General features: G+C 40.1%; 1 protein-coding gene across 8 annotated transcripts in view; it reads right to left on the minus strand.

The window, feature by feature from the left end:
* Window positions 1-778: 778 nt before the first annotated feature.
* The window catches only part of LOC122806936 (tropomyosin alpha-1 chain), a 317433-nt gene continuing 290270 nt past the window's right edge, over window positions 779-27941 (minus strand). For 4 of the 8 annotated variants that reach the window (XM_044077773.1, XM_044077779.1, XM_044077771.1 and 1 more), the window contains 7 exons: window positions 27377-27494; window positions 19402-19472; window positions 18547-18622; window positions 9832-9894; window positions 8529-8598; window positions 5909-5987; window positions 779-1037 (listed from right to left, as the gene is read on the minus strand). In XM_044077773.1, the coding sequence (XP_043933708.1) occupies window positions 1034-1037; window positions 5909-5987; window positions 8529-8598; window positions 9832-9894; window positions 18547-18622; window positions 19402-19472; window positions 27377-27494 (481 nt within the window). In that variant the 3' untranslated portion in view covers window positions 779-1033. Of the gene's footprint in view, window positions 1038-5904; window positions 5988-8528; window positions 8599-9831; window positions 9895-18546; window positions 18623-19064; window positions 19141-19401; window positions 19473-27376; window positions 27495-27941 lie in introns of those variants that run through there. The other 4 variants (XM_044077774.1, XM_044077772.1, XM_044077778.1 and 1 more) reach the window with 2 other exon arrangements.

The raw sequence follows: 27941 nt of genomic DNA on the forward strand, positions 1-27941 counted from the left end.
CATATGTAACCCATATTGACTGCTTCTCATGAAATGGCCTCCAGAACACCACGTCAAAATTATATAAACAAACTCTTATTAATGACATCTACATTTCTACAGTCCACATCCATAGTAATGTACAAAAGCTTTGTCTCCACTTTCTTACACAACATAACATGATTAAACCCGAGGGACAATATAAAGCAGAAAACATTTTACTACCCCCTCCATTCTAAGAGACCAATGTGCACTAGGTCATGCTGAAGACTAGCTCCAACATTCCATGACCAACTTTCCAATCAGTGGCAGACAGGCTGATCTATTTATTACTAGTAAAATGTGATAGGCATGCTGTAAGGAACTGATCCTAGTTATCAGATGCAGTAGCATGCTCCTATTCACCAGTATTTTGTAGTCTCCCAACTGCAACCTTCAATTTCCTTTCAAAAGATTCCCTGTCCAGCACATCAATTTACAAGCAAATGCAAGTCTTTCAATTGCTCCAGTGATCTTGTAGGACACACAGATAAGTCATGGAAGTTCTAGTACCAATTACTTTTTAAAGCAAGAAAAAAAAAACTTCAGAATATCATGCAAACACAAGTTAAAAACTTCTGAAAATACTTTGCTAACTCACAAGTACAACTGCCAGGCAGGGTTTAGAACTTTGTTATGCTGCACTTGAGAGCTATAAGACTTAATAATAATAATCTACAGACAAAAAAAAAAAAGGCATGAGGTACAAGTGACAGCAATAAATTAAATTTCTTAATAGCAGAAAGTAACAGCCAACCTGTTTCTTCCAGTGTGTTTTTATTGATATTTATTGACAAAAAGTAAATACTGTTTACATATTCTGAATTTTAATTTACAAGAAAGGAAAAACAGAACAGTTTCTTTAAAATAGACTACAAAAAACAATGGCAATGCCCTGAGAAAGCATTTAAGCAGAGTAGAAAGTGCTGACAGTACAGATGGAGAGATGAGAAACTCAGAAAGACCAACACCCAGTCGGCTGAAGACATCCAAGGAACTGTGAGGTAAAGCATGATTATCTGCATGAAGACAAAGGCAAAAACATGCATCACAGAAAGTTTATACACAATTAAAAAAAAAAAAAAAAAAAAAAAAGCCATGCATTACTAAAAGGGACACTAACAAAATGCATGTGCCAGTCTGCTGTTCTGGGTTTAAAATTAGATTAAAATGCCTACCTGAAGGCTGCCCATTAGTGCTGCTATCCTGTTTTCTGACCAAGACAAAAACCAAACTGAAAAAACACCATTGCTGATGAACACCAAACAAGGAAACAATCCTCCTACAGTATTTCAAGGAATCCTAAAACTCAACTATATTTACTATCATCTTACTGTTTTCCATACCCACACCCTGCTCAGGAACTGTATGCAATAAGACAGCACAACTGAGCAGCATTTTTTAATGTAAAGGTAAATTAACAGTGTGCTGTTACAATTTACTACACATTTTATTTCCCATTGTTATTCTACTGCAGATGTGGCAATATGCTTCAGAGTGTATTTCAAGTTTTATGTGACTGCTTACTCAACAAAAAGTCACTGCAAAGTAACCTGTTGTTAAAGTGAATTTTATGGCATCCTAAAAAAAAAAAAGTTTTTAACACGGTTGCCAAGCACCAAATAACCTTAAGAACCTTATCCTAATTTCATCTTACTTTTGTTACCTTTTACTTGACTATGGCTGTGTTTATTTACTTATTTTCTTGCTGAGAAAGTAATTGCCCTGCACTCTGGTTACCTTGTATTACACTCTGCTTCGGACTACAGAACACATGCCAACCCACTACAGAACTGTTTCTCTCCTCTATTATGTCATCAGGATGAGACAGAATCTGGAAGTAATTGGACAGTTGCTCAGCATACAGTAAACAGAAATACCACTTTATTAAATTTAATATAGGTCCACTGAAATAACTAATGTAAAAACTACACATTTTAGAATAAAAAGCCCACTTTGCAAGATGTAGTCATAATTATAACAAAAAGAAATGGTTCAAAAAACCTTTGCACTTTATCTTTAATGGCCGTCACAGCGAAAGCATGACCTTTGACTGATGCACAAGAGCATCAACGGTGTTCATTACCTACTCAAAAACAGAATGGGCACAAGTGAAGGTCTCAGGGCTTGTAAGACAGATAACCTAGTACAGAACACTGATAAGACAATGAACAATGGTAGAAGTTGGCCAAATCTGACAAGGGAAGTTACTAAAAGATGATGGGGCCGCAGACTCCTACAAAGTTGAAGCCACTGCTAAGCCACGATAGACTACTGGCTCGGGTGCTGGAGAAGCTGGGCAGAGAAAGTAGGAGAGAGAGGCCATTAATCATCCAACCCATATGGGGGAAGAGGGAGAAAGTCTGGCCTCAAGTGTAGACATCTAGTATAGAGGCAGGACTACAGCGTGCAACACTATGGACCAAGGACCTTGCCAAGCCACATCCAAATAAACAACCTTCATATGGTGTGAGCAGGAACATATACTTCACAAGGAAGGTATTGGTCTCTCCTGGCAGCTAATTAGTATGCTGGGCCTGAAAAGGCAAAAAAAAAATTCACTAATGGCTAACTGGAGGGCAACTGCACCAGGAGCACCTCTCACAACAGTGATGGAGAATAAATGCCTGTAGCAGAATAGTCATCACACAAAGGAGATTTGTAAAAAAAAAGAACAATAAAAAAAAAAATACTTTTACTTCTGTTTTATCAGTTAATTCAAAGAAAAAAGTCAGGTTTCTCATGTGATCCAGCTGCTGGGATGAATTTGGTGGACTGTGTTTGATCAAAAGCAATGGATGTACAGAGTGAATAGGAGTTAGCAACTTTTAGTGGGGTGAGCAATTAAAACACTCTACTACCAGCATTCAGGCAACTATTCATGTACACATGAAATACAAACTGTCTACAGTCATCAGTGTGCATGACCAGTCCATGGCTGAAAGATCTGTCTCTTTGCAGAAGAGCAGAAAATGCTGTTTATACGAGGAGGAAGCTATGTGAGCATGTGTCATGCAGGTTAGAAACCACAGTTGAAAATTTATGAATAAAATCAATAATAAATGCTCACTGTTCACTTCACGATCTTCAGAAATAACTTCTGAAATACTTTGCGCACTTCATAATGCAATGCTTTCATCATCTGCAATGCAACACTTAATTTTGTAGAGCTGGGGTTAAGGCTTGTATACTCAAAGCAGCACTGGGACACACACAAACATGTGGCATACCCAAACATTAACAGCCTTTGTGCATATCTCTCAACTACCCCTGATTTTCCAGGATGTCCCTCATTCTGACTCAAATTTTAGATTTGTCCCTCTTAACCCTTCCTAAAACTTGTGACTTTTGCAGAAAAAGTAGAGAATTACACAGAGTTACAGACTTATTTTAATTCAGAAAATGTACATTAACTCACATCCTCTTATTCCATCAAGGTCTCATTTTAAAAAATATCCCTGATTACTTCTGTATTTATCCCCGATTGTTGAGATTTGTGTTACTTAAGGTGAGAACTATGCCTCTGTGTACAGGTAACACACCCATGCCCTGACTAGTGTGTGGTGGCGATTGACTCTCTCTGTCCCTAGAAATTAGTATTTTAAACTACTGTCTCATCACCCTTTAATCCTGCTGTTCCCTTAACAGTTCACTCCCTTTTATACTGTGTTATGTATGCAATTCACAACTGTATTCCAAACAGGAACATACGTTTATGCAAATACTACGATGTACAAAGCATTTGCTCTAACAAAGAGATACGAAAATCGTTGAACAAGACCATTGAAATGAAATGACAAATTATAAAATATTGTTTTAAAAGCACAAGGAAACTGCTTTTGGGATCCTGCATCTTCCACAACCGGGATTAACAATGATTAAGCATGCTGAATTGTATGATGTAATAACATGCATTAAAAATGGAGCAACTCAGGCTGAAAAACTAAAAGATCTGAACAGCGGCAATTAAACATGAGCAAGAGTAAGATGTCATGACACTGGAATAACAAAATTCCCTTAGGTCACCAAAAACAGTTATAGTGACTGCAGTTATCAAAGTAAAACATTACTTTAATAAAATGTAACAATTAACTGAGCCAAGCATTAAAAAAGTGTATGAAATTCATTCTATAGCTGGTATGTATGTTAGAACACAGAAAATCTGCCCAGAATACAGAAATACTTAATTTCTGCAAGTACAACAGCAAATGCCTCGTTGCTTCCTGGCATAGACTCTCTATAAACAGAAGACTACTGCAATCTGCAGAGCGATGGTACAAAACGTTGAAAACTAGTCAATGTACAGCAGAAGTCTATTTGCCCAACAGCAACAAAAAAAATCAGCAGTACAAAAAGCTCTCTCTTCACTTAGTCTCAGACAAAAATATTTTCAATGGCAGTATATAATAACTAATGTTTGGAGATGTAGTGCCCTTAGACTACTGAGACAGCAAAGTTGCGTGAAGGACCTACACGGGAATGAAATAAACAAAGAAATGCTAAATTTACTCTGGAAGACCATATACAAAATAACCTCTCTGTATGTGAAATTTCATTGGAGGGTTAAAGAAAACTGAAAACCAGTGTTTTATTTTTTAAGAATGAAACAGCAGCACGTACAGATACCACATTAAAGAACTAATACACTGCCCCAATTTAGTTTCACAGTAACTAATGAAATATATTATGACCTCACTAAGAAATACTTTATACATATATAAAAGTCATCATAAGAAAGAAATGATTACCGTGAAATATAACCAGTCATTTTTGCACTGGGGCAAGCCTCACCATACTCCCCTCCCCATCTCTAAAGACACAAACTCTGACAATGATCAGCCTTTGGGTTAAATGGAAACAACTTTAGCCTTAAACATTTTGCAGTCATTATTACCGCCAGTATATGCAGCTAAATGTGGAAATTACTGCAGTCAGATGTTCCCATTACAAATAAAGTCAAAGAAATAAAACTTGCATACTCAATAAATCTAATGATTACATTTTAAAGGTGGCCAACTGTTCCCTTACTTACATGCATAAACGTCTGCACAGTTTTAGTACTGGCAATGCACTCTGCTTAGCTACTGATATACAACAGGACTACTGCTATGTCCTTCACCACCAAAAGACTTACTTCAAGGACAGTGACAATACTAATGCTTAATGGCATCTTCTACTTGTCACATTCATGTGATACTACCATCAGTGAACTCAATACATAATGCAGGTGAACACCAAGTTTAGCAGCAAAACATTTGTCCCATTATTGGTGAAGCAAAAAAATTAAGATTCCAGTACAAAATTCTCTTTAACTGGCCATAAAGAAGCTGCTAATCTTCTCCCACATTATATTTGATCCCCAAAGAAGTGTTAACAAAACAGCAGGCATGCACATTTTGATACCTATACTGCAGTATCAGTACAGCCCAGATGTCCAAGCATGACCCCTTCAACAAACACAACAGTACCCCAGGGGAGTTTAATAATGTACAGCAGACTAGCCTGCAACACTAGAGGATCCTTCTCAAAATGTGGGGTGCTGGCACAAATAATGGATTGTCACCACACTCACATGACAACTACCTTCAGACTGTAGGCACTAACCAACGCTAAAACTTGCAAGGAAAGAATCGGTCACTTGTACATCTCAGAAGACTCAGCTGCATAACATTTACTACCCTACACAGCATGCACACACTATAAGCTTTTTGTTATCATCAGTCTTCTACAGGAGAACAGGTTGCAGGTAAAATGACACACTAACTGTTAAGGGATTAACACACACAGAAAAGCATGTAAATAAGGGGAAATAAGCTACTTGCTAGTGTGAGAGAATAAAAAGGCAAACTATTGTGGTTATAAAGCAGGCAGAAAGAAAAAAAAGCTTTACATGGAAGTCATGTCATTGAGAGCGTGGTCCAGCTCCTCGCTGATCGCTTTGTACTTCAGTTTCTGAGCATACAACTCATCTGTTGTTTTGGAGCAGGTACAGAAGGCAGGTGCAACCAAAACATGAAAGGTAATCAGGCAAGATGAATCAATGAAAATGACTGGTCAATACCAAGCAGACAGATTTTACAGAAAACATGCATCAAACAGCCAAGAAAAACAGGACAGAACTTGAATAAAGTAAGCAGACTGTATTAAAGCAACAGGGATTCACAGCATAATGACTAGGCATTCCAGAGCAGCCTACTTAAGTGTTCCACTACTAAAACCAAAGGCCCTTTCTCAACATAGAAACTCTACAAACTCAAAACTATGCATCTTGTAGGGTACAGATTACGAACATTTGATTAGAAGAAAGAATACTTCAGAAATGGGCTACAAAGTTTCTCGGCAAAAGATTTTCAGTAACTGTCTACCATAACTCTCAACAGTGCTGAATTCCTCGGTATTTACAGTAGTTTTTTTAGGGCAAAATGATAGGGTGCCATGAATTCCCAAGTGGCCCCTTTATGATTTTTTTACTTATAGTTTTTTATTGCCAGCATATCCTGCAAACATCAACCAAAGATCACCAATAAATGGGGTACTTTAGAAAATCTGGCTGAAGGATTGTGCATGGCACTTCACAGATAGGGAATCAAGGTGCTGGAAGGACAGCACAAATGGAATGTGGCAAGGGCCAGAGAGAGAAAACCCAGAAAGTATTAGTTTGTGGGAGCCTGAGATGGTGACACTAAATGCAGCAACAAATGTTGGCATCTGCATACAAGTTGATTTTTTTTTATGGGGTAGGGTGGCAAGTAAGGAAGTACAAGCAATAAAAAATGCATAGGAGATGACGAGGCAGCTATTACTGTACAGAAACTTACTGAATGAAACATGGACTTGCATGGATACCTGCAAAAATATGAGCACATTTATTAAAAGTGCTCTATAACAGATACAAGTTACATATCAATGGATCCAAATTCTTATTGCACATGATTCAAACAGGCAAGGTCAACATCTCCATTTAAACTTGGAAGGTCTCACCTTTTCTAACACGAACTAGTGTAAGTCGTTGGTAACCTGCAGCATGACATGTGAACCCGACTGTTGCTAAATCACAGGTGTTAAGTAATAACCTGTTCAACTGCTGCCTGGGCATCATATCGAATTTAGACTTTTGTGGGTGCAAAGCATGATTGACAGTCTTTCTGCAATCAGTGAAACAGCTACAGAATGACTTTACCAACAGAATATATCATATGCATCAAATATAACAAGTTTAAACAAGTTTTGCGTATTAGCACATTTCCCTGAATGAGAACTCGATGAAACTCTGTGCTACCAATCGTAGAGAGTACAACAGTATCCAGAAAAAGCATAAGCTTTAATTTCATTTACTTATGTATACGTTAGTGTCAAAGTTCGTTATTCTCATGTAAATGAGTTTTTCCCTTCTCAGTCCAGGAGCTAAAATTCGAGTTAAAATTAGGGACAGTTGACAGGTATGCTTATATTTAAGAAAAGATATTCCATTAAAAGATCAGTCATAATACATAGAAGAACCTCTCAAATGTCCATATATTGAAAGAATGTTACTATTTTCAGACCTGATTTAGGATGTCCCTAGTTTTTGAGGTTTGTAAATTTTCAGGCTTGATTGTGCACGCGCATCTGCTGTCACATGTGCACATGTACATGTGGTTGTGTAGGTTTCATACCTCTCTATCTCAGAGCAAGAAATCTGTACAAAGCCAAAAATAATGGTGGGGATAAAGACACAAAAATAGGGAGGGACAGATTTTACATATTGCTCCTGTAAACTCAGATTTTGCATTATGTATTTTCTGAGGGGTATGAAGTTTGAAATTCAAACCTCTGCAGTTTTAGTGTTGTGACCTCAAGCTTCACGTTGGTTGATATCCCACAATCCCACTGGAGTGGGCGTGGTTACATTATGTATGCAAATATGTTAATCATGCTGATTTTTGGCCAGTTGCACCTACTTTTCATGGGCTGTTGTCCACACTTATAATGTGCCCAGGTTCAGAGGTATGCAGTCTATATGTTGGAGATGTGTAAATTTAATTCTCAGTCTTACAAAAAGCAGTGACAAAGCACAACTGCAGCATGGGTAACTACACAGTTAACTTCTGCTACTTCAAAAACCATTTTGTAAAATTTCACAAACCTCCTCTGAGGCTGTGTGATCTTGAAGGTTGTGATATTAAAAATGCTTACGCAAGTCACAAGTTCCTGCAATAAAATTCACTGCAAAATATATAACTTGTGGAATTTTACTAATAATTTAATTAAAGGCACTATACAATTGTCCAGTGACTGTTATCAAATAAAGACAGAGACCATATGTCATAGCTGTAACAGCCATCACAAAAACACCACCTGAAATAGTGACTTTAATAATTGCATTAGAAAGATCAGTTAACTGCATAAAAGAACTTAAGCAGAATATTTCATGTTAAATTATATATCTAAGTTCAGCTCTGCATCCAACCAGCTATAAAGTGACCAGATAAGTCAGCCATAAAAGAGCAGTTCAGCCAGGAAAATCATACCTTCTAAGTCATCAACTGACTTCTCCAGCTTGGCAACTGTCCTCTCTGCAAATTCAGCACGGGTCTCAGCCTATAAAAGTTAAAAGAACCCCTTAAAACCAGAGTTACAGAAACTGACTACCTGAAGTTCAACAGAAGAGCTCTGGATATAAGAAATAACATTACTGTTAATCCAGTAAATATGACATCATGAGCATTGTGTAAAACCAATAATATGCAACATAAGACCGTCATAAAACGGGATAAATCAGTAAGTTAGTTTGTAAACTGTTTGCTACACTTTTTTAAATACAAATTATGTGCTAAAAATTACAGACATCTCAAATGTTTATCATTTCTGTGCATAATAGGTGGAGACACAGCATGAGAACCAAGTAAGCAACCACATCAGCGTGAAACAGTCATGAAAAACACTGGTAAGTAATCGATGATAGCAAAGTTGCACACTACAAAATAATAAAAAAATAAGTCATACAAGACACTTACTATAAGGATCTTAACCAAATTCTCAGATGCACTAAACACAAAGTGCTGACATACCAGGTTTAAATGACTACAAAAGCCCAAAGTAGTTCTGGAGTGGGTGCATCCCCAAAGAAATGGGTTAGCTGTCTGATAGTAAGCAATAACTACAATGGTCACCACTGCACTCTCCCCCACAGTTTTTTGAAGATGTATGAGAGATTGGGTTTTCAAGAAGGCACAGCGATGACCCAGAAATAAGGAAAGAAAATAGATTAATAGACAGAGCTCCTTAAGTAGTTACGGAGCTATTTTGTACAATATGGAGCAAAAGCCTATTCTATATGTAAAAAAATCTTTATCTAACCCCATCAACAGGTTCTGTTGATATAACATAGTATGGAATGAGTATTTGGGGTGCTACCAGCAGTACACACATGCAAGAGCTTGACCAGGACAATCTAATTTGCATATCTGTAGGCCAAGCACAGGTCAACAAGTAGAAGTCTGTAAGAGACACATAAGGTGACATTGCCATTAGAAGTTCTATATAGCTTAGGAAGCTCATACACAACTTTTTGTGTTGAGGAAACATCTAGATTGACAATAGACCTGTGTAGATGTATGCCAAAGGGGTCATTACAGACAGCTAATAAACTGGTAAGGGAGAAGTAAAGATAGACACCTTCCTTAGATGTGGAATATGCACATTTTGTAGTTAGGTGAGCTGGGTAAAATGACCTCCTAATGACAATTAAGTGATGGTAAAAAAAAATGTCACTGTCCTCTGATGTGCACAACTACACTTTTATATGTCGAATAGAATAAATAACTCTCTTACCTCTTTAAGCTTGTCAGTTAGGACCTTGATTTCTTCTTCATACTTGTCTTCTTTCAAAGAGTACTATGATCAGAAACGTCTCGAGTAAGTATAATCCATAAACATTGTCATCAACTATGTATGTTTGTACATGTAATAACAGGTATTCATGATGTGCAAAGAAAATGAAAAATGTAATATGAAACAAAACAAAACAATTTAAAGGAGTCCAAAATTTGCTCATGCTTTGAAACGGAATAAATAACATTTTCAAATCTTCCTGTTTTTAAACATTTAAAGAAAAAAGCAGCAGAAGTTACTACAGAAAGTTCTACCTAGGGCAAAGAAACCTTTGAAATGAAAACCATCATTGAGAATATTTCCTGCAATTAAATCGCCAACAATGAAATTCTGTCACCTTCTCTGTTAACAAGCAATACCAAAGTACATATCTGACCAACTTACAGGACATTCCAGCAGCCAGTACTGGGTGAAGCAGCTGCCCATGCACAAGGGAATACAAAATCATACAAGTGACAGAGATAAGCCAGGATCACCTATCTGAACTAACTGGTTCAATACAATGCGCTGTTTAACCCAGCTACAGAAACCTTGCAATTGGAGGTGTAAGCCTACTTAAGCACAAGGCTTCAAAGCATCAGTAACTTCTGATACCCCCTGCTGGAATGTCTGGTGAGATCAAAGGATGCACATCAGCATTTAGACCCTGTAGTGGAACATGCCCCCCCCCCAAAAAAAAAACAAAAAACACTGGAGGTAGACATGACTTGCATCACAAGGATTTGCTATTTTGCCATGGATCAAGAGAATAAACTGTACCCTTCTCATCAACCCAAAGCCAATAAGAATTAGTTTTCCTCTTTATTCCCTTGTACTTTAGATAGAGATATAGGATCAGCGCAAAAATGAAGGGAAGGCACACAGCAATCTCAAATCCCACAGAACGGGGAATGCTTCCAGTCCTACCCCACTGCCTTGTTAGACTAATCAAAACTGAGAGAAGTACATTCTCCTCTGTAGCAAATAAAGCACACTCTTTGCATCCCACTAATGGCAGACCCAGACCTGATGTAGACCCTAAATATGCAATTCTGAAATCAGAATAGATGAGTGTATCAATCTCAACAGGCTTACTCATGTTCCCGGAGATGTGAACTGTGAGAGAGCAAAGCCCTTGTGCACGACTCAATGTTAAATGGGGAAGAGGAGGAATAAACACTTACCCTCTTGCTTAGTTACATACCATAAGACAGACTGGCTGCGTGACCGAGGAGCGACATTGAAAGCAGCTTAGTCTCAAAAGCCATTATGACTAAGATAATCACTCAAAGCTCCAAACAGTGGATAAAGAACCCTTTCAGGTGTCCCCATGATCTTCAATGCATTCTGGAGTGCAGGTGAGTTCCCCACTCCAAAAGTACAGTATATGCATTCTAGTTGCTTGCTACTGTTTTCCGCTGGGAAGGGATGTTCACTGGGAGGTTGCTTGGAGATATAAAAAAAATCTCCTGGGCTTGGCAAAATGATACATGCTGAATGTTGATGAAAAAGGAATCACCAAATTAGTTTCATCAGTTCACTTACAAGATTAAAGAGTAGTGAAACCACAAAGCAGTGAAGGAAAAGAAGTTTCTTCTTACCCTTAAAGTTATCTGACCTTTGAGTTGCCTCCCCAAGAGTTGCCTCCCAAAGGAAATGTTTCTTTATTGTTATTTTTGTTATAATCCAGGATGTGTGACGCAAACTTTTTTTTATGGAAACAGGCATCAGCCCAACATCACCAAGTGTGGTCTGATGGCAGGAACAGTGAAGCATGTGGTGACAACCACCAAATCCTCATGTTGCCTGCAACACCAACATCCTTAGCTGTGTGACAACATGAAGATCACAACTGTCAGTGCTGTACATAAGGTAGAGTAAAGGTAGCTACCTTAGGCACAAGCTTGTTAAGGAGTGAGAGTTGCCAATCAGGTGCAGTTACAGTGACGGTAGTCATTTAAGCAGCAGCTGTCATGACTGCTTAAATAAAAGCTTTCATTACTTTATAAGCTTGCATTGTGAGGTAGTTACTGTAGTAAGGACCTACAGCAACCTCTATCCTAGTTTCAAAAGACGTTTTTTGGATCCTTGAAGGACTTTTGCTTTTTTGTGCTAAACTTCAGAGGACTCTTTTTGTTTTAGTCCAATTCAAATTGAGGGGGACACCGCTCTAGGGGATTGCCGAGGGTACCAACTGACCCAACTATGGCTCTGATGGCCAACTACACTACCCAACATACAAGACAAATCAAAGTCTGAATCTTGAATTTGCACAGCATCCTCACATAAAAGCCACCAAAGCCATGAAATCCTAGTAGGTCTCCAACAGTAGCTTTGAAATGTTAATCAATGTGTTGATGAAAGCAATCCTCTGATCTGAAAGGATAACAGTCCAATAATACATCTTCCTCAGTCAGCAAAGTAGAACTCATGGAGTTCCTAATCCAGTAAATCTCTGGGCACAAAAAAAGCTCAAATAGTAACATTTGGAGTCGATGCCCATCCAGACAAAACAAGAGGAACATCTTGTCTAGACCCCAGAAAGGAAGTACTATAAAAGGCATCCATTATACCAAGTGATACCATCCAGGTGACCTGCAGCAGATGATCTGAAGAAGCCACCAATCAGAATGGAATCCACAGACACCATTCAGAATCAATAAGAGGTGAAAATAAAAGCCTTAATTTGTTCTCCAGTATAAAAAGTTTGGCAACCACACTGTTTGGCACTGAAGCTTCCAAGGTGAGTGGGACTTTATTTTTTAATTGCATAATAGAGATGTTAACCATCTATAACCCACTGATCCATCACACTGGTGCCACCCCCCCAGCAGCTACAGAATGTAGTCAAGACTGCTGCGGAGTCGCTGGCAATGCTGTCCTTTCAAGAGACATGGCCTTTAATGGACAGAGGAAAACCAGTGTTACTGAAAGCCTTCCATGTACGGAAAGGAAGTTTTGGGGACTGGAAAAGACTGGAAAAGGAAGAACACAAAGCTATCAGAAGGGTCCTTCTACTGCGGTAACAGCCTGCTTCCTGAAGTGTTCATTCACCAGATTTTGTAATGTCTGCCTGAAGAGCACTTTTCCCTTTACCTGGGAATACAAAATGCTGCTCCTGAGCTACTCCTTGAGACAAAGCAATTTCAGCTGTGCCAGTCTCTGCAGGTACATGTACCCAATCAAAATTAAACCGACTACATATCCAAGACCATCTTGGAAGTTGCAGAAGGCAGTCTAAATTGGATCTTCCCAGAGATAAATTCTCAAAGCTTTTGCAAGCCTTATCCAATGGGAACCAGCAAAATGCAGATAGGCAAGAGAATAGCTGAGGGCGAAAGTCACATTGTGACAAAGTGGATTTTTTTTTAAACATGTCTGTTAAAGGCTTACACCCCTTGTTTGGCAGACAGTAGCAAAATGCTGTGTTCTGTGTAATCTACTAAACCAAACAGACCACACAAGAGTCAGTTCAATGATGTCTGGTGAAAGACTAGCTATTCACCTGGAAACCTCTATAAGACATATTCCTTGCTATAGGACTCAAAGCAGCACCGGTTGCTTCTTCCAAACTCGTAGAAACCTTTCAACCATCGCCAAGGGCATTATGACCTGGGGTCATAAAGATATCCACTAAGGTTCTTCAAGGGGTGGGGAAGGGATGGACACACAAGGCCAGTCCATATAACAGAACAGGATTACTTTTTTCCACTGTTTAGGTTAGTACCACAAGCAGACTTCTTGTCAAGTCAGAACTGGATGATTTGGGTAGAATACTTAGAAAAATCTGCAATTAAGGCCACTTTCCAAGAGTTTAGCAGAGTTCACTACAGCTAGTGACAATATTATAATATGGACTAATACTCAGCATATTTAAGGGCTTGTCCATTTTAAGGAAACAATATGGGACATCAGTGCCTGAGGATCCCAAGTATGAAAGCGCACTGAGAAGGGATCTGACCAATTCTGTGGGTGTTTTACAAACATGGCTGGGACAAAATGGTCCCAGTGATACGGTTTGTTAAGCAAGGTTGTTTCGAACTATTAAGTAACCATATTAAAACTCATTTCACAACATCCCCAAACCATATTTCCATTTCATTTGCTGTTTGTGAAATGCTTTTTCTAAAAGTGGGTGGATACTGCACCTCACTGTTGGGACAGAAAGCTTTTAGTTTATAGACAAATATTTCCTCTGGTTACAGATTGTGTATGGAACATTTCACATAAATGTGGACTTGGCTAGTTAAATTTAAATTCTGCAGTTGTTCTGCTGTTGGCAAAGTATGTCAAGAAAGGGGTCATTAGCTGAATACCACATGTTATCCATGGTCTACATTTGGACATTTAATTGACTGGTAAGCCAGCTACATCAAAGTCCTTCCTATCTCCTTGTAGTTACTAGAACTATTTTGTTCAAGATAGATGACTGATGTTATCTGCTGCAGTAATTACACTTTTTTTTGTGCTAACATGCCTTTTTATAGATTCAGGAGGCACAGCAGGAGTTTAAGGATTGTGGTCAATTATAAAACCAGGGTGCACCAAGATTTAATGGTACTTTTCAAATAACTATTCGTTGGTTGCTGAGAAACCAAGTAGTTCTCTGATAGTATGATAAGTTATGATGATCTTTGAGCTAAATGAGTGAAACTAACTGGAGGCTGTTAGAATGTATGCGTGTTATGTCAACTTTAGTGGGCTTATCTCCCTACTAAGATACTATATTATATATATATATATATATATATATATATATATATATATATATATATATATATATATATATATATATATATATATAACATCTAGCAAAATGATTTCTATTACTGCTGCAGCGTTGTTAGGACCTTGTGTTTTTACTAAGTGATAGCATGGTACCTAGCTTTAGCTAGGTTTCTGAAATTCCTACATGCCAGGGTTAGAACGGTTTAACAATGTCTATGTTTCCCTTCTGAAAGGCAATTTCCATCTTTACATGATATATTCTCTGAGCCTTTTGTAGAATTGTATGGTACTGGCTGCTTTAAAAATACTGCTATTACTGTTACTCTTGTAAAAAAAATAAACACAATGCAAAAACATCTGAGAAGGAAAAAATGAGCTAAACTGAACACAGTTCAGTAACTAGTAAAATAGTTTCTACCCCCTCCCACCAGCCAGCTTCCACCCACCCCATGTCACAGAGTCATTAACAGAACTGGGACCCCTACCTATAAGAGTCATTAACAGAAAAAAAGTATTAATGGGCCAGGTTAGTTAGTGCAACACAAGAAAAATAAACTTAGGACTGTACTAACTTGCAGTGTAAAAAGATTAAGTGCATCATGTACACTGACTAGACAGATTACTTAAGAATGGATATACAAGTTCTTTCTTGCAAAAACGCATTTTCTCCTCATATAAAATAACAGAAAAGAACAGGTACAATTTTGGTGTTAAGGCAGTTTAGTACTTGGTTTAATGTTATGTCATCTGCCAGACAGACATATGATCAAAAACATTCCATGCTACACAGTGAAATTAATAAATTTCCTGGCTCAGCAGATAGCGTTGCTGCCTCACAGAAGAGGTTTCCGAGTTTGATTCGTGGTTGGGGTGTCTTCTGTGTGGAGTCTGCATGTCCTACCTGTGTTCGCATGGGTATTCTCTGGGTGATCTGGTTTCCTCCCACATTCCAAAGACATGGAGTAGGATCATCGGAGGTTACTAGGCTAATAGCCCTGGGGCCCATACAAGCCTAGCTAAGAGTTTATCCCCCCCCCCCAAAAAAAAAAACCTCAGTCAGCACCTGTCTCCCCTGTCAATGAGGGACAAAGGTGGAACCCTGGGGCAAATTTATGGTTTCCCATCCACTCATCAAGATTGTCTTTGAAGAGGGGCAGTGAGGTACTCTCTGTTTGACATGTAAGGGAAGTCTATTCCAGAGGTGGGGCAGCCTCAGGGAGACAAACCTGTCTCTCCAGCAGGTTTTGACTTGGGAACTGGACACAATAAATTGGCCATAGGTGTGATTGTGTGGTGTGGAGAAACTACTGCAGTAGGGGTAGCCAACCAGTGGTGTAAACTTTGGCTCTAGATGATTGCCACTGGATGGTCTATAAAATTTGTTGTGGGGTGTAAGCATGGTTAAACCATCCAGGGATGCTTCTGGACAATGGGCAGACTCAAGTAGAGTTGTGTCTGATAACTGAGATAGAAATCGTTTGGAAAAGTTGTGAGCTTGAGTAGAGAAACAAGTAATGCAGTTCTAGCAGCAGACTGTCAGAAAGACAATGTCTTGAATGGTTCACTATCATGGTGGACTAAGATGACACCAAGACAGCTGTGCTGACAAAAGACAAAGGCCCAGACTCCAGTGAGTAACACACACAGTACACAAATATCTGGCTGCTTAGAATTTCATAAGAGTAAAGCTATGCAAGTTGTGTGGGGGTGAATCCCAGAAAAAATACATCCTTTGAGTAAACTTGAAGAAAAAGTATCTGGGTTTATGATATATGTGATGAATTACACAAAATAAAAGGGAATGGAATAAAGGTCAATAAAATATATATATATATAGCTAGAACTGGCTTCCACACAAGTAGAAATCACTCCCTATTGTACATGGCACAAGTTGAAAGTGGGAGTTTAGTGTCTAGCTCTGGCTATCCATAATGACAAATGCAGATAAAGCAATAGAAAGTACCAATAGCAGTTATGATAATGGTGATGGGAAAGCAGGCAGTGCAAACACTGAGTCAGAGCAGCTGGCATGTACAAAGTGGAAGAGAAGGAAAAGGGAAGATATTACTGTGTACAGCTTTATCAGAGGACAGGTAAGACAGGCGGAATGGAAGAGGATAAACTAAATGGATACTGGTGACAGCAAAGAGGGTATCAATTCAGAAAAAAACAAGCAATACTAGAAGAATAAGAGATCCTGGGATAAATATAAAAGCCAGTGGTACAGACTAAAATCAATGGAGGTATCACAGGACAAATGAAATGTGGAAGAAAGGACAGGGCAAATATAAGAGGAACGCATCAGTATAAGAATGGATGCAGGATTTCAATGGCTTTAGTGCTTGTGCTTTCTTATTAAAAGACCAACACGTTTAGCAGACAGCAACTAGAGTGACAGCTTAATACAATTTAGGCTGAACACATCAAATACACTTTGGGGACTCCACACACATTAGGCCTACATGCAATAAACCTTCATGCATCTGTGCAGGCCTTCCATCAGAATGCTGGTTAAGAATAAGACTGGTTTACCTTAAGATTTAAAGGTAATCTGCATTCCATGGGAACTGCAGAGTACTTCTTGGTTCGGCTCACATAATGCAACGAGCAGAGTTGTGATGGATGCGACTCATGGTTAGAAGAGGCCTTACAATGACTATATTAATTGTACACCCTCATTAAATATCCCCACTAACAAGTTTCTTTAACACATTCCAAAAGTACTGGTAATGCAGCAAATGTTGCCATAAGACAGAGGATTTAATTCTATCCCTGCATAAAGTGATTTGTTCATATCTGTAACTTGCATTTACACACAGCAGCAAGTGATTGCTTAAGTGCTGTGGTGCATTTCAAGCATTTCTACTCGGTGATCCACTTCTCAAAGAAAATGTAACTTTGCAGAATATAACCACACTCTGTATCATCACTGCACAGACAATGAGGGGATACTTCCATAAGATTAGTGGACACGCTTCAACACAAGCAGTGGACATGTTTATTGTCTACTGATGCTACCCGTTACAAATCCAACTCTATAACCACCAGTGATTTTGTAGACTTTGGCCATGGCTTCATAAAAAGTTTAGAAAGGCTTTTTTATTAAGCAATGTCCCAAGTATATCACAAGAAACAGGATGTAAAATGCATCACGGCATACAATTCATCAAATGTGACAATGCATAACAAATGTGAACAAAACACTTGGAAATATCATACCCTTCAGTTCAAGCTGGCACAACAGGTTGGAAACCTTTATGAAAAATTTGCCAGTCATGATCTATTAACTGACCAAATATCAGTATAGAACAAAACCCATCATATTGTCTGAATACTCTTCTCCTATTGCAGGCTCCTTTTATTGTTTAACGCCAGCACTACAAATAATTTTCCCCACAACGTTTGTTGGTGTGAAAGTCAAGAAGGAGGAAATCTTCCTTTTACTTAAAAGATAGGCAATTAAATTATGTTTTCAAAAGTACATTAGCGAAATGAAAGTGGCAATATTTGGCATGCACACACAAGCAGCAATGGTTTTCGTAACAATATCAACTCAAAATGTCATCGTAATGTCCATGCGTGCTGCTCTGTGAAGATGCACTTCATTTTCTAGTACAAGTACAGATGACTCGCTTGTCTCAATCACACGTCAAGTGACTTACAAGCTATCAAAGAAAAAACAAATATCCATATGTAAGGTGCAAAAATTATCTTATTTCCACCAGCAGTAAGAAAGATAGCACTGCTAGCTTTTTGGTGATGAGATAAAATATTGGGTATTGGTATTAAAAACCATCAGAAATGAATACCAATTCTGTACTCGAGTATACCATAGTAAAACTTCAAATGTGCAGCATCATTACAACTCATTAAAATGTGTTACAAATGTTGAATGAAACTACAGTAGATGCCAACACCTTAGACAACGTCAGAAAGGCTGTGTCCTACCTTTTCAGCTTGAGCTTCCAATGACTTGAGGTTGTTGGTCACAGTTTTCAGCTCTTCTTCAAGCTCGGCACATTTGCTGTTTTTGCAGGACAAGGAAAGAGGGATGTGCAAAGGAAAATGAAGCAATGGAAAAAAGGGGAGAAAAGGAAGCAGGGAGAATTAACCAGAGATCACAGAACACCAGCAAAGCAGCTGAAACCAGATTATCCAAAAGACAGCAATCTCTTTGGCCACAATTAGAGACCTACCAGATTTAGTACTGTGAGGACACAACAGCTCAGTAGTACACCATCAGCTGCTTTTTGGCTATTTTTAAGAAACCAAATCAAGGAAGAAAGCGACAAGCCCAAAAGAAATGCAAACCAAAAGCATAGTGCAGCAAGTTAGGGTGAGGGTGGGGGGAAGCACAACAAGGATTCATTCCTACTCACTGAATGAATCCAGAAAAAACTAGAGCGTTTAAAAAAAAAAAAAACTACCATGACAACCTGAGAGCTGTATTTGTTATTAATCAGTACCTTTTCCGTAGAAGCCACTAAAGATTTGAAAGCCTGGTCTCTTATTCTTAATTCTTCTTCCAACTGGCGGGCTTGGCTGTTAGTGAACACATGAAATGCACAAGGCCATTCACACAATCAGTGAGTAGTTACAGCATGCAGTGGAGGGAAAAAAAAAAAGACACTTCATTACTTCAGCAATGAAACATAACACTAGCTACTGGTTATTGCAAGCAAAAATTAAAGCGGCATACAACACATGCAGTGCACTTCTGCTCTACTTTAGTAGCCGGATATATATATTTTATACACACACGGACATATATATATTTTTTTTAAACCTTGGACAGAAGCATACCTCTCAGAGAGTTCAGCTCTTTCCTCAGTGCGTTCAAGATCACCTTCAATGATCACCAATTTACGAGCCACCTAGAAGTATAATGGGACAACAAAAATTACATTCCGAAGTAGATGAAATAAAGCAGATATTCAGCACCTTTATGTTAACTACTTTAATAACAGCTAAGAACACAAGCTTCCTGCCATCTCAACATTGTCAGTGCCACATTACAGTTTTGCACCCACAAGGCCCTTGAAATGCCAAAATTCCCCCGTCTACATAAAGAAAATGCATACGCTATCAAAAAGCCAAAGAAAGTTCACAAAAAAGCAACAGATGCATCAGTACTCACAGTACTAATAAAGATCTGAGGGCTCTCTTCCACTGTGAATATTCCAGCACATTCTTACGTTCTCTCTCACCTGGCACATGATAAAAATCAAATCTTCCTAAACTCAGGGATGACCCCCCCCCCCCCCCAAGAGCAACTACAGCTCCCAGGTTTCTAGTTCGTCTAATGTTTCAAACACAAAATTGCAACTAGCCTAATGCTAAAACAGCAGCTTTAACATGTCAAGGAGAGAGGGTAGACTGAAGAAGTAAGGCAAAAACTATAGGGCAGCCACACAAAAATGAACTGATTTGTCGATTACTTAAGTCACCTATTATATATTGCTAAAATTTTTTTTTTTTTTTTACAAGTGAAGGCTTTGACAGTATCCCAAATATTGTATATACAACCCCATCAGAAAGAGTGCAGATACCCTCCCAAACATACCTTTCATTTGTCCACATTCACAAAATGTCCATATTTTTACCTCATATTTTTGTCTGTTTCTCATAAAATGTGTGGTTTTAGAGCAAATCACAGAGGACTGAAGTCACTAAATAATGACACACATCTGAGTTTCAGACATATTTTCCAGAAAATGCATGCCAACACAATCTCAATCTAGCAAATTTCTCAGTTTATAACAGTATTTAAAATCTGCCCCTATGTTTTAGCCTTTCTCCCTCCATTATCATTGGCTTTGTCTAGACTTCTTACATTAACAGGTGGAGCGATATATGCACCCAAAGGATGTCCCTCAGCATCTTGTCTCTAGGGCATTGTAAAAATGTGCTACACAGATGTCAGTAGTGACCACCTTTCTTAAATGTTAAAAGAAAGCAGCTTCAACTCAGGTGGACTACACTGTTACCACTTTGGTCAACAGCCTACAACCTTTGGAAGACAATAAAATACAGCCTACAATCCAATCCGTATGAAAAGGATCTCTATGGCAAGTGCAAAACCCTAACTACCATTACCAAAAAAAATACCACTTCTGCAATCCTGTTCTAACACCTAAAAGTATGACTAAGAATCATCATCCAGTGTATGAAGATGTACTCCACTTCCCTCTCCCCAGCCAAGGTCAATTAACAGCCAAGACACTTCAGAGAAACACTGCAAATATGTCTACAGAAACACCCAGTCCCCTTGAAAGACTGAGTAATGCTCTTCAAATACTATTACTTAAGAGACTGGATATCTGTGTGTAAATAATAACCAAACTGAGTCTTTGCCCAAGTAGACTCGGAGCATTTTCGGAGTTAGCCAGTTTAAATATGCAAATGCATACTGATCATGAATACTGTGGTACTAAGGTGAGGATTTGTCTTTATAAAAGTCTACATTAGGTCAAGGTTTTATTGTTGTACCCTCTTCCATTTCACAACAGATCAAAATGGATAACATACTTTGATGATGAAATACCTTAAACTAAATTAAAAAGTTCCTGACATCAGTCAAGTAAACCTGTCAGGCATATTGTGACTGTATGGTGTAAGACTTTCTTCAGTACTAGAAAAATCAGGGCTGCCCAAATACAGCAGCTCAGTGCAGCACTTAAACACTAAAGTACAGTTTTGTACCTACCATAAATGTAGATGTCCGATAGGTATGCATCTGCAGTCCTTACATATGGGTTGTCCTCATCTCAGTTAGCTTCCCCGCGGCGCCGGTCCCAAAGTCCAAAGTCGCGGGCGCTGATGTCGCCTCCCCTATTCATCAGCCTGGGGTATAAAAGCGTCAGCTGACGCCATCTTCCTCAGTTTTTCTTGCCCCAGATGCCAGGTGCCCTAAGGAAGGCTAAATTTGGCAAAAATTCCAAACATGCACAGTAATATAAAACAAATACACCATAATAGATAACCCCAGCTAGCTATAAGAGGGATAAGTACCCGCTAGCTATAAGAGGGATAAGTACCCAAGAAATACCACAGAGGGGAAGGAGGGAGGGAAACCTGACTGCAGATGCATACCTATCGGACATCTACATTTATGGTAGGTACAAAACTGTACTATGTCCTTCAAGGATGCATCTGCAGTCCTTACATATGGGTAGAATACCATAGCCAAGCTGGGGGTGGTAGGATCTAAGAAAAGGATGGTGTAGCTAAAATGCCCTGCAGGACTGCCATAGCAAAGCCTGCTCTGGATCTGGAATATAAGGGTAAGTTGTAATGCTTGCAAAATGTATGCACAGAGCTCCATGTAGCAGCTTCTAAAATGTCTCTTAAGAAGGCTGTGGAGGTGGCTGTGGCTCTGGTGGAATGAGGTCTAATGTTAGCTGGCACAGTTTTGCCATGAAAAGAGTAACAGAATCGAATGCAATTCCCTATCCATTTTGAAATTGTCTGTTTGGAAATTGCTTTTCCTTGTATACCAGCAGCATATGCTACAAACAGCTGGTCAGTTTTTCTTCTGTCCAAGTAGTAGCGCAACTGTCTGTGAATGTCTAGGGTATGCAGAAGTTTCTCCCCTTTGTTTTGTGGATTTGGAAAGAAGGTAGGCAGGTGAATAGCTTGGTTGAATGAGACCCTGGATACCACCTTTGGCATGAATGAAGGATTGGTTCTTAATGAGATTCTGTCCTGATGAAAAAAGGAATGGTTGAACTGCCATGAGGGCCTGCAATTCAGATACTCTTCTTGCTGAGGTTATGGCCAGAAGGAAGGCAGTCTTCCAAGACAGGAACTGTAGTTCTGAAGATGCTGCTGGTTCAAAGGGAGGTTAATTTTTCCAACATGAAGTTAAGGTCCCAAGTTGACACTGGTGGTTTCCTTGGAGGATTGATGTTTTTAATTCCTCTTAGAAACTGCCTTAGGAGAGGATGAGAGAAGACAGGTGGATCAGTATTTTATTCTGCTGAAATTGCTGAAGCATGAATTTTTATGGAAGAAGTCCATTGTGGAGCATTTCTGCCAAGTATTCCAGGATATGTGCTATGTTCATCACTGTCGCATCTAGGCCCTTTGTGGTGCTCCAAATCTTTTCCATTTTGCTGAATATGCCTTTCTTGTGGAAGGCCCATGATGATATCCTTCACTCTCTTGGATAGCTTATCCTGGCGAGGAGTCAAGGTATTCTCCAGGCTGTCAGCTCCAAGGTTTTCAGGCTGGAGTGCAGAGTTTTGTAATTGTGCTGTGTCAGAAGAAGTGGCCATTGTGGTAGAGGCCACGGTTTCGTGCGTGACATGCTCCTTAACAGTGGGTACCAGTGCTGTCTTGGCCAGTCCGGAGCTATCAGAATCACTTTTGGCTGCTCTGTCCTGATCTTCAGTAAGACCTTGGTCATTAATGGAAGAGGTGGAAATGCATACACTGTTGGAGTATTCCAGCTGAAGGAGAGGGCGTCCACTTTCCATGCTTGTGGGTGGTATGTCCTTGAGCAGAATTTCTTCAGCTGATGGTTGTGGTGGGAGGCAAAAAGATCTATGTCCAGCCTCCCCCATGATTGTGTTATCTGAAGGAAGATGTCCAGGTGCAGCATCCATTCGTGTGGATCCATGATATTTCTGCTTAGGCTGTCTGCCAGTATATTGTCTTTTCCTGGCACAAACTGGGATTGCAGCTCTATATTGAGTTTTAGGGAAAGTTCCCAAAGATTCATTGCCAGCCTGCAAAGAGGGTAGGAATGGGTACCTCCTTGCTTGTTTATGTACCACATAACTGTGGTATTGTCTGTCCTTATTAGCAGGTGGCCTTGATGCAGAAAGTGTTTGAAGGCCTCGGTTGCATGTATCACTGCCAGCATTTCCTTTTGGTTTATGTGCATGCGCAATTCTTTCTGTGACCATAGTCCTTGAATGCATCTGCCCTCCATGTGTGCTCCCCATCCATGGTCTGAAGCATCCGTTGTAATGGTTTGGCTGGTTATTGGTTTGCTGAAAGGCAGACCCCTGTTTGACTGGCTTGCTTGAGCCCACCACAGGAATTCCTTTTGTAGGGATGGAATGAGTGGTATCAAAGCTTCTAGGCTGTGACTGTGCTGAGACCATAAACTCCTTAGGTACCATTGTAGCTTCCTCATATGCAGCCTTGCTTGTGGAATCAGAAGAATGTAAGATGCCATGTAACCCAGGGCCTGCAGGATTGTCCTTGCAGACAGCTGAGTTTGTTTTGTCAGATTTTCGAAATAATCCGGTAGTTGTCTTTGTTTTTCTTCTGTGAGAAGAGCCATTTGGGTGGTTGTATCTAGTTTCGCACCCAGAAAAGTTATTCTTTGGGATGGAACAAGTCTTGATTTGTGAATGTTGACTGTGTATCCCAAGGCCTGCAGTAGGCGGATGGCATAGTTCAAGTGTTTTACCAAAGTTTGTCGGCTGTCCGCTTGTATAAGGCAGTCGTCCAGATATGGGTATATTTGAATCCCCTGAAGTCTGCAGTGTGCAATTACTGATGCCAGGCATTTCGTGAATACTCTGGGTGCAGTAGATAAGCCAAAGGGCAATGTTGAGAATTGATAATGCTCTGAACCTGCAAGAAATCTGAGGTGTCTTCTGCAACTTTGTCTGTTAGGGACATGCAGGTATGCCTCCTTGAGGTCCAGAGTTACCAGACAAGACCCCTTGCCCAGCATGGGAAGGAGTTGCTGTAGGGTCAGCATTTTGAATTTTGGCACGAGATAAGTATTCAGTGCGGACAAGTCGAGAATAGGCCTCCATTTTTTTTTCTTTTCTTGGGACAAGGAATAGTCTGGAATAAAATCCTTGGCCTTGTTCTGTGAGAGGAACCTTTTCTATAGCTTTCATTTGCAATAGGTTGGAAATTTGTTTTAAAGCCTCTGCCCTTTGATTCAGTGGCAGGATTGGCATGCCTTTTCTTTTTGGTAATGTATGAAAATGGAACCTGTATCCTTGGTCTATTATTTGCAGTGCCCATTTGTCCCTTGTAATACTGTGCCAATTTTTTGAAAATAAAGATAGCTTTCCGCCCAAAGGTGCTTCCAATTGAGCCCTGGTTGGCGGGGTCAAGGTAAAGTCATTGAGTCTGTCATTGTGCAGCACTTGTAGGTCCTGCACTACCCCTCTGGTTAGGAGGGCTGCCATTGACGTCCTCTGTAGGAGCCTCTAGTTTCCCCTCTACCTCTGGCACGCCTGTTCTTGCCTCTTTGAAATCTCTCTGTGTCTGGAAAGGACCAATTCTTAGAAGGCCAATTTCTGCTGAATCTTGGTGGTTGGACCTGGAGAAAATCTTTGACTGTTTGTACAGATTTAGCCTTTTCCTCAAATTTCTGTAAGACCTCCTGAGCAGTGGAGCCAAATAACTTTTGCTTTTCCAGTGGCGCATCCAGAAGCTTTGCTTTAACATGATCTGGCAGAGCTTGTTCCTTCAGCCAAGCATGCCTACGTATAACTGCACCTGTCATTGCTGACCTACATGAAGCTTCCAATGCATCATAACCACACTGCAAGAAATGGCTGCTAACCTGTTGGGAGTTATGTACCAAATCCTGAAGTGACTTGCGATCTAGGGGTTCAGGTGAAGACAGTTATTTATGCAATTCATCTAAGAAATACTCTTGGTACTGTATCATATGGAATTGACAATTTAATGCCCTCATAGAAAGAGTGGAAGAAGTATACACTTTTCTACCCCATCTCTCTAAAGCCCTGGACTCCCTTTCAGAGGGGAGTGTATTTTAGTAGTGGCAGTTGCAACCCCTTTAGGGCCCTGGGAAATAGTTTCTGGGTCAGCAGTGTGGGCCTTGTAAAGGAAATGATGCGAGTCCGGGACCCTGTAGTACCTATCGGGTTTGACAGGAGTCGGAGGAAGGGAGTCAGGGGTAATACTAGACTCAGAGTACACATCATCAATGACATTCAAAACAGGAGGAATAGCCAAAGGTCTATGCTGAGGTAAATGCAAAAAAGTCCTTAATCTCTTCCTGGAATCAGAGAATTCCTGGCCCTGCCATTTGAAATGCTCTCTCATGGAGTGAAGGGTCTCTCCAAAGGTCAGCTCTTCAGGAGGGGAGGCCGAGGGACTAGATTCCTCTGCATCAGAATCCTTGTAGGCCGTAAAGGCCTCCTCCTGGTAGTCTGATAGAGCAGAGCAGAGCCATCTGAGGCCTCAGAGGACTGGGGATCAGTGGGCTCAACCCTGGGCCTTTTGTCTAGAGGAGGTTGAGAGCCCCTGTCCGGGTGTGGCTGAGAGCCCCTAATTAAGGAAATAAGGTCCTCGGCTAAACTTAAAATCTGTGAACCTGTAGTGGATCCCTGAGGAATAACCTTGGGAGGCAGAGATTTTGGCTGTTTAGCAGCTTTAGCCCTTGTGAATGCCTTAATGGACATGGATGCAGGAGGCCTGGCTGCTCCACGTGCTGGAGTAGGTTTGTCTAGGGAAATGGTGTCGGAAGTTTCCAGAACACCAGTTTCAGAGGGAAATTCTATTACCGACTCAGAAGCGGCCTCCGGGGCCAAGGTAGTCGGTTGTGCGTTTCGACGGTCAGTAGTACCAAGGACTCTGTTTCAGCCGAGACAGAGACACTCGCGGTAGGCCTAGGGGTGGTTTCAGCCGAAACCACGGTCCGGTCGGTCCTTGTCCTTCCGTTTTTTGGTTAAATGAGAAGTCGGAGTCTCGGACGGCATATTATAACAGAAACTAGCCCCAAAAAACTCCTCTGCAAACTCCGCCCCGCGCTAAGGTGCGCCGATTGAAGGAGGCACAGGCAGTACAGGCCGGTGGGGCCTAGGCAGGGGAGGCAGTAAGAATGGAAATCCTTATGAGGTATTTGTTTCCCACAAGTTAAGCAATTATTAACTTTAAGCGCTTGATCTGACATCGGCTGAGGCAAGAAAGAGTCCCCAATGGGGTACTTAGCTTTGGAAGTCTTCAGCTGAAGTTACAGGAGCTGGCCGACCGGCACTTGCGAACTGCTTCTGCTTCGGCACCACGCAAGAAAGACTGAGGAAGATGGCATCGGGACGCTTTTATACCCCACATCAGCCGACGCAGGACCCAGACTTTGGAACCTGCCTGAGGCAGGACAGCCCATATGTAAGGACTGCAGATGCATCCTTGAAGGACATCTGCAAAACGCTTGGGGAGTGGAACTCACTGCAAGAGACGAATCAAAAAACGTACGTACTACCCCCAAATTACTGGAAGGACAGGCCCTCTACACCAGCCAGATAAATGTAATCAGTACTGAAGTCAAAGCATCTTGGGGAAAGGAATGCAGTGACTTTGTTGAATCAGTGGTTTGCATCATTAGCCACAATAAGGAAGAATCACAGAACTGGTCTTTGTGAAATTGTACTATTCCAAAATCCATATTACACTCATGGAGTTGGGCCACCAAATCCCCTGTGGCACTGGCTTGCTATTAGCAAACTATGAAAAGTGCAACAGGTAGTAATATGGAACATTTAAATGCAAGTGAAGAAAAAAAGCTGCTGCACAAGAAAAGCTGTTGGAAAGGGTAATAAAGTAAGCAGAATCTAATCAGACAGTTACAGCATACAACTACAGAGATTCTACAGCAAATGAAAAACTTCAACGGATTAGTACAGTTTCAATTGCACTAAACCAGTTTTTAAAACTCCTACAAGTGCATTTTTTACTTTATTTATTGACATTGTTCTTATGGAACAAAACAGATTCTACTGTTCCAAGTACTTATTAATAGTTTCAGACCTCCACTCTGTTTTACCCAGAAGCTCACCTCCTCATACTTGCGGTCAGCCTCTTCAGCAATATGCTTGGCCTCTTTAAGCTGGATCTCCTGGATTTCCATTTTCTCCTCATCTTTTTGTGCTCTGTTTTCAATAACTTTCATGCCTCTGAGAGGGGGGAAAAAGACAGGTAAAGTATCAGACTCCCATTTTATAACAGTTGTATAAAAAACAAGTGACACGGGACGGGATGCCGAATCACATTGGCATGCTACTCTTACAAGGTGCTTTGCAACAACTCTCTGGAAATGGACAAATCAGGCACTAGAATATACCCGGAAACATCTGCACAATCATCTAAACCAGGCAAAGCACAATATATGCACAGAGCTCTCAGACACAAAGCACATGGGACAGCCCTCCACTAATCTTTTCACAGGTAGTTCCTAGACATGCAGTACAGGAGACCATTACGGAGCCTAGCTCAAAATTCCCAATTTCCCCAAAGCACTCTGCTCAAGTTCAAGGCATCAGGTAAATGAAAGATAAGGTGTTCAAACATCAGGTAAATGAAAGATAAGGTGTTCAAACATCAGGTAAATGAAAGATAAGGTG

Source organism: Protopterus annectens, chromosome 7.part0 (assembly GCF_019279795.1).
Source record: "Protopterus annectens isolate FY-2018-M chromosome 7.part0, PAN1.0, whole genome shotgun sequence".
Taxonomy (NCBI): domain Eukaryota; kingdom Metazoa; phylum Chordata; order Ceratodontiformes; family Protopteridae; genus Protopterus; species Protopterus annectens.